This window comes from Nerophis ophidion, linkage group LG28, assembly GCF_033978795.1.
Source record: "Nerophis ophidion isolate RoL-2023_Sa linkage group LG28, RoL_Noph_v1.0, whole genome shotgun sequence".
In the NCBI taxonomy this organism is placed as follows: Eukaryota; Metazoa; Chordata; class Actinopteri; order Syngnathiformes; family Syngnathidae; genus Nerophis; species Nerophis ophidion.
Window position 1 is genome coordinate 3,210,796 of NC_084638.1, and position 12,636 is coordinate 3,223,431.

Below are 12,636 nucleotides of genomic sequence, written 5' to 3' on the forward strand. Positions count from 1 at the left end.
ACATGATGTGTGATACATGACGTGTGATACATGATGTTTGATACATGATGTGTGATACAGGATGTTTGATACATGATGTGTGATACATGATGTGTGATATATGATGTGTGATACATGATGTGTGATACATGATGTTTGATACATGATGTGTGATACATGATGTGTGATACATGATGTGTCATACATGATGTGTGATACATGATGTGTGACACATGATGTGTGATACATGATGTGTGATACATGATCTGTGATACGTGATGTGTGATACATGATGTGTGATAAATGATGTGTGATACATGATGTGTGATACATGATGTGTGATACATGATTTGTGATACATGATGTGTCATACATGATGTGTGATACATGATGTTTGACACATGATGTGTGATGCATGATGTTTGATACATGATGTGTGATACATGATGTGTGATATATGATGTGTGATACATGATGTGTGATATATGATGTGTGATACATGACGTGTGATACATGATGTGTGATACATGATGTTTGATACATGATGTGTGATACATGATGTGTGATACATGATGTGTGATATATGATGTGTGATACATGATGTGTGATACATGACGTGTGATACATGATGTGTGATACATTACGTGTGATACATGATGTGTGATATATGATGTGTGATATATGATGTGTGATAAATGATGTGTGATACATGACGTGTGATACATGATGTGTGATACATGATGTGTGATACATGATGTTTGATACATGACGTGTGATACATGATGTGTGATACATGATGTTTGATACATGATGTGTGATGCATGATGTGTGATACATGATGTGTGATACATGATGTGTGATGCATGATGTGTGATATATGATGTGCGATACATGATGTGTGATACATGATGTGTGATACATGATGTGTGATATATGATGTGTGATACATGATGTGTGATACATGATGTGTGATGCATGATGTGTGATACATGATGTGTGATACATGATGTGTGATACATGATGTGTGATATATGATGTGTGATACAAGATGTGTGATACATGATGTGTGATGCATGATGTGTGATTAATGATGTTTGACACATGATGTGTGATACATGATGTGTGATACATGATGTGTGATACATGATGTTTGATACATGATGTGTGATACATGATGTGTGATACATGATGTGTGATACATGATGTGTGATACATGATGTTTGATACATGATGTGTGATACATGATGTGTGATACATGATGTGTGACACATGATGTGTGATACATGATGTGTGATACATGATGTTTGATACATGATGTGTGATACATGACGTGTGATACATGATGTTTGATACATGATGTGTGATACATGATGTTTGATACATGATGTGTGATACATGATGTGTGATACATGACGTGTGATACATGATGTTTGATACATGATGTGTGATACATGATGTTTGATACATGATGTGTGATACATGATGTTTGATACATGATGTGTGATACATGATGTTTGATACATGATGTGTGATACATGATGTGTGATACATGACGTGTGATACATGATGTTTGATACATGATGTGTGATACATGATGTTTGATACATGATGTGTGATACATGATGTTTGATACATGATGAGTGATACATGATGTTTGATACATGATGTGTGATACATGATGTGTGATACATGACGTGTGATACATGATGTTTGATACATGATGTGTGATACATGATGTGTGATACATGATGTGTGATACATGATGTGTGATACATGACGTGTGATACATGATGTTTGATACATGATGTGTGATACATGATGTTTGATACATGATGTGTGATACATGATGTGTGATACATGATGTGTGATATATGATGTGTGATACATGATGTGCGATACATGATGTGTGATACATGATGTGTGATACATGATGTGTGACACATGATGTGTGATACATGATGTTTGATACATGATGTGTGATACATGATGTGTGATACATGATGTGTGATATATGATGTGTGATACATGATGTGTGATACATGATGTGTGATACATGATGTGTGATACATGATTTGTGATACATGATGTTTGATACATGATGTGTGATACAGGATGTTTGATACATGATGTGTGATACATGATGTGTGATATATGATGTGTGATACATGATGTGTGATACATGATGTTTGATACATGATGTGTGATACATGATGTGTGATACATGATGTGTCATACATGATGTGTGATACATGATGTGTGACACATGATGTGTGATACATGATGTGTGATACATGATCTGTGATACGTGATGTGTGATACATGATGTGTGATACATGATGTGTGATACATGATGTGTGATACATGATGTGTGATACATGATGTGTGATACATGATTTGTGATACATGATGTGTCATACATGATGTGTCATACATGATGTGTGATACATGATGTGTGATACATGATGTGTGATATATGATGTGTGATACATGACGTGTGATACATGATGTGTGATACATGATGTGTGATACATGATGTGTGATACATGACGTGTGATACATGATGTGTGATATATGATGTGTGATATATGATGTGTGATACATGATGTGTGATACATGACGTGTGATACATGATGTGTGATACATGATGTGTGATACATGATGTGTGATACATGACGTGTGATACATGATGTGTGATACATGATGTGTTATACATGATGTTTGATACATGACGTGTGATACATGACGTGTGATACATGATGTGTGATACATGATGTGTGATACATGATGTGTGATACATTATGTGTGATACATGATGTGCGATTAATGATGTGGTACACATGATGTTTGATACATGATGTGTGATACATGATGTGTGATATATGATGTGGTACACATGATGTGTGATACAAGATGTGTGATACATGATGTGTGATACATGATGTGTGATACATGATGTGTGATACATGATGTGTGATATATGATGTGTGATACATGATGTGTGATACATGACATGTGATACATGATGTGTAATACATGATGTGTGATACATGATGTGTGATACATGATGTGTGATACATGATGTGTGATACATGACGTGTGATACATGATGTGTGATACGTGATGTGTGATACATGATGTGTGATACATGACGTGTGATACATGATGTGTGATACATGATGTTTGATACATGATGTGTGATACGAGATGTGTGATACATGATGTGTGATACATGACGTGTGATACATGATGTGTGATACATGATGTTTGATACATGATGTGTGATACGAGATGTGTGATACATGATGTGTGATACATGACGTGTGATACATGATGTGTGATACATGATGTGTGATACATGATGTGTGATACATGATGTGTGATACATGATGTGTGATACATGACGTGTGATACATGATGTGTGATACATGATGTGTGATACATGATGTGTGATACATGATGTGTGATACGTGATGTGTGATACATGATGTGTGATACATGACGTGTGATACATGATGTGTGATACATGATGTTTGATACATGATGTGTGATACGAGATGTGTGATACATGATGTGTGATACATGACGTGTGATACATGATGTGTGATACATGACGTGTGATACATGATGTGTGATACATGATGTGTGATACATGATGTGTGATACATGATGTGTTATATATGATGTGTGATATATGATGTGTGATACATGATGTGTGATACATGATGTGTGATACATGATGTGTGATACATGACGTGTGATACATGACGTGTGATACATGATGTGTGATACATGATGTGTGATACATGATGTTTGATACATGACGTTCGATATATGATGTGTGATACATGATGTGTGATACATGATGTGTGTTATATGATGTGTGATACATGATGTTTGATACATGACGTTCGATATATGATGTGTGATACATGATGTGTGATATATGATGTGTGATACATGACGTGTGATACATTATGTGTGATACATGATGTGTGATACATGATGTTTGATACATGACGTTCAAATTATGATGTGTGATACATGATGTGTGATACATGATGTGTGATACATGATGTGTGATATATGATGTGTGATACATGACGTGTGATACATGATGTGTGATACATGATGTGTGATACATGACGTGTGATACATGATGTGTGATATATGATGTGTGATACATGATGTGTGATACATGACGTGTGATACATGATGTGTGATACATGATGTGTGATACATGATGTGTGATACATGATGTGTGATACATGATGTGTGATATATGATGTGTGATACATGATGTGTGATACATGACGTGTGATACATGATGTGTGATACATGATGTGTGATACATGACGTGTGATACATGATGTGTGATACATGATGTGTGATACATGATGTGTGATATATGATGTGTGATACATGACGTGTGATACATGATGTGTGATACATGATGTGTGATACATGACGTGTGATACATGATGTGTGATATATGATGTGTGATACATGATGTGTGATACATGACGTGTGATACATGATGTGTGATACATGATGTGTGATACATGATGTGTGATATATGATGTGTGATACATGATGTGTGATACATGATGTGTGATACATGATGTGTGATATATGATGTGTGATACATGATGTTTGACACATGATGTGTGATACATGATGTGTGATACATGATGTGTGATATATGATGTGTGATACATGATGTGTGATACATGATGTGTGATACATGATGTGTGATACATGATGTGTGATACATGATGTTTGATACATGATGTGTGATACATGATGTTTGATACATGATGTGTGATACATGATGTGTGATACATGATGTGTGATATATGATGTGTGATACATGATGTGTGATATATGATGTGTGATACATGATGTGTGATACATGATGTTTGATACATGACGTGTGATACATGATGTTTGATACATGATGTGTGATACATGATGTTTGATACATGATGTGTGATACATGATGTGTGATACATGATGTGTGATATATGATGTGTGATACATGATGTGTGATACATGATGTGTGATACATGATGTGTGATACATGATGTTGATACATGATGTGTGATACATGATGTGTGATATATGATGTGTGATACATGATGTGTGATACATGATGTGTGATACATGTTGTGTGATACATGATGTGTGATACATGACGTGTGATACATGATGTTTGATACATGATGTGTGATACATGATGTTTGATACATGATGTGTGATACATGATGTGTGATATATGATGTGTGATACATGATGTGTGATACATGATGTGTGATACATGATGTGTGATACATGATGTGTGATACATGATGTGTGACACATGATGTGTGATACATGATGTTTGATACATGATGTGTGATACATGATGTGTGATATATGATGTGTGATACATGACGTGTGATACATGATGTGTGATACATGATGTGTGATACATGATGTGTGATACATGATGTGTGATATATGATGTGTGATACATGATGTTTGATACATGATGTGTGATACATGATGTGTGATACATGACGTGTGATACATGATGTTTGATACATGATTTGTGATACAGGATGTTTGATACATGATGTGTGATACATGATGTGTGATATATGATGTGTGATACATGATGTGTGATACATGATGTTTGATACATGATGTGTGATACATGATGTGTGATACATGATGTGTGATACATGATGTGTGATATATGATGTGTGACACATGATGTGTGATACATGATGTTTGATACATGATGTGTGATACATGATGTGTGACACATGATGTGTGATACATGATGTTTGATACATGATGTGTGATACATGATGTGTGATATATGATGTGTGATACATGATGTGCGATACATGATGTGTGACATAAGATCATTGTCTCCTAAAACGTTGTTAGTTAATGATATTATCAGAGACAACAATCTTAACGTCATCGGTCTCAGCGAAACCTGGCTTAAACCAAACGACTTTTTTGCGCTAAATGAGGCATGTCCTCCTAACTTTACACATGCGCATATTGCCCGTCCGCTCAAAAGGGGTGGGGGGGTTGCACTAATATACAACGAAAACTTTAACCTTAGTCCTAACATAAATAATAAATATAAATCGTTTGAGGTGCTTACTATGAGGTCTGTCACACCGCTGCCTCTACACCCGGCTGTTATCTACCGCCCCCCAGGGCCCTATTCGGACTTTATTAATGAATTCTCAGAGTTCGTTGCTGATCTAGTGACACACGCCGATAATATAATCATAATGGGGGACTTTAATATCCATATGAATACCCCATCGGACCCACCGTGCGTAGCGCTCCAGACTATAATTGATAGCTGTGGTCTCACACAAATAATAAATGAACCCACGCATCGCAACGGTAATACGATAGACCTAGTGCTTGTCAGGGGCATCACCGTTTCCAAAGTTACGATACTCCCGTATACTAAAGTATTGTCCGATCATTACCTTATAAAATTCGAGGTTCAGACGCATGTTCGTCAAACTAATAATAATAATAACTGCTATAGCAGCCGCAACATTAATACAGCCACAACGACAACTCTTGCTGACCTACTGCCCTCGGTAATGGCACCATTCCCAAAGTATGTGGGCTCTATTGATAACCTCACTAACAACTTTAACGACGCCCTGCGCGAAACCATTGATAACATAGCACCGCTAAAGTTAAAAAAGGCTCCAAAAAAGCGCACCCCGTGGTTTACAGAAGAAACTAGAGCTCAGAAATTATTATGTAGAAAGCTGGAACGCAAATGGCGCACGACTAAACTTGAGGTGCACCATCAAGCATGGAGTGATGGTTTAATAACTTATAAACGCATGCTTACCTTAGCTAAAGCTAAATATTACTCAAATCTCATCCACCGTAATAAAAACGATCCTAAATTTTTGTTTAGTACGGTAGCATCGCTAACCCAACAAGGGACTCCTTCCAGTAGCTCAACCCACTCAGCTGATGACTTTATGCAATTCTTTAGTAAGAAAATTGAAGTCATTAGAAAGGAGATTAAAGACAATGCGTCCCAGCTACAACGGGGTTCTATTAACACTGACACGATTGTATATACGGCGGATACTGCCCTCCAAAATAGTTTCTCTCGTTTTGAGGAAATAACATTAGAGGAATTGTTACAACGTGTAAATGGAATAAAACAGACAACATGTTTACTTGACCCTCTTCTTGGGAAACTGATCAAGGAGCTCTTTGTATTATTAGGTCCATCAGTGCTAAATATTATAAACTTATCACTTTCCTCGGGCACTGTTCCCCTAGCATTCAAAAAAGCGGTTATTCATCCTCTTCTTAAAATACCTAACCTCGATCCTGACCTCATGGTAAATTACCGACTGGTGTCTCACCTTCCCTTTATTTCAAAAATCCTTGAAAAAATTGTTGCGGAGCAGTTAAATGAACACTTAGCGTCTAACAATCTATGTGAAACCTTTCAATCCGGTTTCAGGGCAAATCACTCCACGGAGACAGCCCTCGCAAAAATAACTAATGATCTATTGCTAACGATGGATTCTGATGCGTCATCTATGTTGCTGCTCCTCGATCTTAGCGCTGCTTTCGATACCGTCGATCATAATATTTTAATAGAACGTATCAAAACACGAATTGGTATGTCAGACTTAGCCCTGTCTTGGTTTAACTCTTATCTTACTGATAGGATGCAGTGTGTCTCCCATAACAATGTGACCTCGGACTACGTTAAGGTAACGTGTGGCGTTCCCCAGGGTTCGGTCCTTGGCCCTGCACTCTTCAGCATCTACATGCTGCCGCTAGGTGACATCATACGCAAATACGGTGTTAGCTTTCACTGTTATGCTGATGACACCCAACTCTACATGCCCCTAAAGCTGACCAACACGCCGGATTGTAGTCAGCTGGAGGCGTGTCTTAATGAAATTAAACAATGGATGTCCGCTAACTTTTTGCAACTCAACGCCAAAAAAACGGAAATGCTGATTATCGGTCCTGCTAGACACCGAACTCTATTTAATAATACAACTCTAACATTTGACAACCAAACAATTAAACAAGGCGACACGGTAAAGAATCTGGGTATTATCTTCGACCCAACTCTCTCCTTTGAGGCACACATTAAAAGCGTTACTAAAACGGCCTTCTTTCATCTCCGTAACATCGCTAAAATTCGCTCCATTCTGTCCACTAAAGACGCTGAGATCATTATCCATGCGTTTGTTACGTCTCGCCTCGACTACTGTAACGTATTATTTTCGGGTCTCCCCATGTCTAGCATTAAAAGATTACAGTTGGTACAAAATGCGGCTGCTAGACTTTTGACAAGAACAAGAAAGTTTGATCACATTACGCCTGTACTGTATATACCTTTATATACATATATACATACATATATACTGTATATACCTTTATATACATATATACATACATATATACTGTATATACCTTTATATACGTATATACATACATATATACTGTATATACCTTTATATACATATATACATACATATATACCTGTACTGGCTCACCTGCACTGGCTTCCTGTGCACTTAAGATGTGACTTTAAGGTTTTACTACTTACGTATAAAATACTACACGGTCTAGCTCCATCTTATCTTGCCGATTGTATTGTACCATATGTCCCGGCAAGAAATCTGCGTTCAAAGGATTCCGGCTTATTAGTGATTCCCAAAGCCCAAAAAAAGTCTGCGGGCTATAGAGCATTTTCCGTTCGGGCTCCAGTACTCTGGAATACCCTCCCGGTAACAGTTCGCGATGCCACCGCAGTAGAAGCATTTAAGTCTCACCTTAAAACTCATTTGTATACTGTAGCCTTTAAATAGACTCCCTTTTTAGACCAGTTGATCTGCCGTTTTTTTCTTTTTCTTCTATGTCCCACTCTCCCGTGTGGAGGGGGTCCGGTCCGATCCGGTGGCCATGTACTGCTTGCCTGTGTATCGGCTGGGGACATCTCTGCGCTGCTGGTCCGCCTACGCTTGGGATGGTTTCCTGCTGGCTCCGCTGTGAACGGGACTCTCGCTGCTGTGTCTTGGATCCAAAGATGGACTCTCGCGACTGTGTTGTATCCATTGTGGATTGAACTTTTACAGTATCATGTTAGATCCGCTCGACATCCATTGCTTTCCTCCTCTCTAAGGTTCTCATAGTCATCATTGTCACCGACGTCCCACTGGGTCATTATTGTCACCAATGTCCCACTGGGTGTGAGTTTTCCTTGCCCTTATGTGGGCCTACCGAGGATGTCGTGGTGGTTTGTGCAGCCCTTTGAGACACTAGTGATTTAGGGCTATATAAGTAAACATTGATTGATTGATTGATATATATATATATATATGTATATGTATATATATGTATATGTATATATATATATATATGTATGTATGTATGTATGTATGTATGTATATTACCCAAACCGGGTGGCATTTGTGAATCTTCAGCACCTAAAATAAACAGGTGTGTCCCTTTCCAAATCATGTCCTATCAGCAAAATCTTATTACATTTTGGAAAAAAATTGTTTGATAACTAAATATGCAAAAACTACAGTCTTAAAATATAGTTTCATAATAATATAACAATGTTTATATAGAGATAAATACCTTACTACCAATGGAAGAATGCAGATCCAATACTTGTCTCCCTGTGACCTTTGGTCTGACAGGCCATTGTGTTTTTCTCCCGAGGCAAGACAACAGTTACGTCACACCTGCGTTTGAAGATTATCGATGACGTCACCACGGGCGGAAGTTGCGCGGCGCAGTGTGTGCGCAGGCTGGCACGGCTAAGGACAGGAGTCACCAGGCTGCTCACATTAAAACAAAAAAACAAAAAACAACACCCTTGGCGTCCAACAAACGACCATTACATCGGAATATGGATGACGACGTGTTGACGACTCTGAAACTGTTGATAATAGGCGAGAGCGGAGTGGGGAAGTCCAGGTTTGTTGTCTCTTCAGCTAGCTAGCTAGCCCGCTAGCTTAGCCTGCTCAGTTTGTTGACGTTGTTGTGTAAAGTTTTATTAGCGCTGTTTTTCCCAACAGCAGATTCGACACACACTTGTTATGATTAAATCACGATCGACGTGTAATTATAAACATATTTGATTTTGCTTTTACTTCCTCCCTCGTTTGTTTTGGAAGTCTCCTGTTACAATAGAAAGTGTTATGTCAACTATTTCAAAAGCTATTTTATTTTTTTAAACAGTCTTCTCCTGAGATTCACCGAGGACACTTTCGACCCAGAACAGTCTGCTACAATAGGTTTCCTTTCCTCACACAAACTTCTCCATTATTGTGTCAATTACTTCTAAAATAAATGTTTTAATCTTTAAGGTGTGGATTTCAAAGTGAAGACACTATCTATTGATGGGAACAAAGCCAAACTCGCCATATGGGTAAGACAAGATCATGAAGTTGTTGTCATTTGGGTTATTTCGAACAGGAGCGTGAAGGAAAAACACGCTGCAGTGCCACTTCTGTCCAGTTGATGGAGACATAGCACTCAAAATAATAGAGCATGACTTCTATAGGGGTGTCCAAACTTTTTCCACTGTGGGCCACACACTGAAAAATAAAATCACACTGGCGCCATTCTGATATATTTAGTCTTCAAATATAATACTATATACTATAAATTAAATCTATATCAATCAATAAATCAATGTTTACTAATATAGCCCTGAATCACAAGTGTCTCAAAGGGCTGCACAAGCCACAACGATATCCTCGGCTCAGATCCTACTTTAGGGCAAGGAAAAACTCAACCCAATGGCACAATGAGAAACCTTGGAGGGGACGCAAATGCATAATGTGTGAGTCCAGTCCATAGTGGATCTAACATAATAGTGTGAGAGTCCAGTCCATAGTGGATCTAACATAATAGTGGCAGAGTCCAGTCCATAGTGGATCTAACATTAATAGTGTGAGAGTCCAGTACATAGTGGATCTAACATAATAGTGGCAGAGTCCAGTCCATAGTGGATCTAGCATAATAGTGTGAGAGTCCAGTCCATAGTGGATCTCACATAATGTGAGAGTCCAGTCCATAGTTGATCTAGCAAAATAGTGTGAGAGTCCAGTCCATAGTGGATCTAACATAATAGTGTGAGAGTCCAGTCCATAGTGGATCTAACATAATAGTGAGAGTCCAGTCCATAGTTGATCTAGCAAAATAGTGTGAGAGTCCAGTCCATAGTGGATCTAACATAATAGTGTGAGAGTCCAGTCCATAGTAGATCTAGCATAATAGTGTGAGAGTCCAGTCCATAGTGGATCTAGCTTAATAGTGTGAGAGTCCAGTCCATTGTGGATCTAACATAATAGTGTGAGAGTCCAGTCCATAGTGGATCAAACATAATAGTGTGAGAGTCCAGTCCATAGTGGATCTAGCTTAATAGTGTGAGAGTCCAGTCCATAGTGGATCTAGCATAATAGTGTGAGAGTCCAGTCCATAGTGGATCTAACATAATATTGTGAGAGTCCAGTCCATAGTGGATCTAGCATTATGGTGTGAGAGTCCAGTCCATAGTGGATCTAGCATAATAGTGTGAGAGTCCAGTCCATAGTGGATCTAACATAATAGTGTGAGAGTCCAGTCCATAGTGGATCTAACATAATATTGTGAGAGTCCAGTCCATAGTGGATCTAGCATAATAGTGTGAGAGTCCAGTCCATAGTGGATCTAGCATAATGTGAGAGTCCAGTCCATAGTGGATCTCACATAATGTGAGAGTCCAGTCCATAGTGGCTCTAGCATTATGGTGTGAGAGTCCAGTCCATAGTGGATCTAACATAATAGTGTGAGAGTCCAGTCCATAGTGGATCTAACATAATATTGTGAGAGTCCAGTCCATAGTGGATCTAGCATAATATTGTGAGAGTCCAGTCCATAGTGGATCTAGCATAATAGTGTGAGAGTCCAGTCCATAGTGGATCTAGCATAATGTGAGAGTCCAGTCCATAGTGGATCTCACATAATGTGAGAGTCCAGTCCATAGTGGCTCTAGCATTATGGTGTGAGAGTCCAGTCCATAGTGGATCTAACATAATAGTGTGAGAGTCCAGTCCATAGTGGATCTAACATAATATTGTGAGAGTCCAGTCCATAGTGGATCTAGCATAATATTGTGAGAGTCCAGTCCATAGTGGATCTAGCATAATGTGAGAGTCCAGTCCATAGTGGATCTCACATAATGTGAGAGTCCAGTCCATAGTGGCTCTAGCATTATGGTGTGAGAGTCCAGTCCATAGTGGATCTAGCATAATAGTGTGAGAGTCCAGTCCATAGTGGATCTAACATAATATTATGAAAGTCCAGTCCAATGTGGATCTAACATAATATTGTGAAAGTCCAGTCCATAGTGGATCTAACATAATATTGTGAAAGTCCAGTCCATAGTGGATCTAACATAATATTGTGAAAGTCCAGTCCAATGTGGATCTAACATAATATTGTGAAAGTCCAGTCCATAGTGGATCTAACATAATATTGTGAAAGTCCAGTCCATAGTGGAGCTAGCATAATAGTGTGAGAGTCCAGTCCATAGTGGATCTAGCATAATAGTGTGAGAGTCCAGTCCATAGTGGATCTAACATAATAGTG

At 38.3% G+C, this 12,636-nt stretch overlaps 1 protein-coding gene across 1 annotated transcript in view; it reads left to right on the forward strand.

Annotated features, from left to right (window-relative positions):
- Nucleotides 1–9,770: 9,770 nt before the first annotated feature.
- LOC133545271 (ras-related protein Rab-18-like) overlaps nt 9,771–12,636 on the forward strand; it is a 28,477-nt gene continuing 25,611 nt past the window's right edge. The window contains exons 1-3 of the mRNA XM_061890693.1: nt 9,771–9,975; nt 10,240–10,295; nt 10,368–10,429. Coding sequence (XP_061746677.1) covers nt 9,908–9,975; nt 10,240–10,295; nt 10,368–10,429 — 186 coding nt within the window. The 5' untranslated portion in view covers nt 9,771–9,907. The remainder of the gene's footprint in view (nt 9,976–10,239; nt 10,296–10,367; nt 10,430–12,636) is intronic.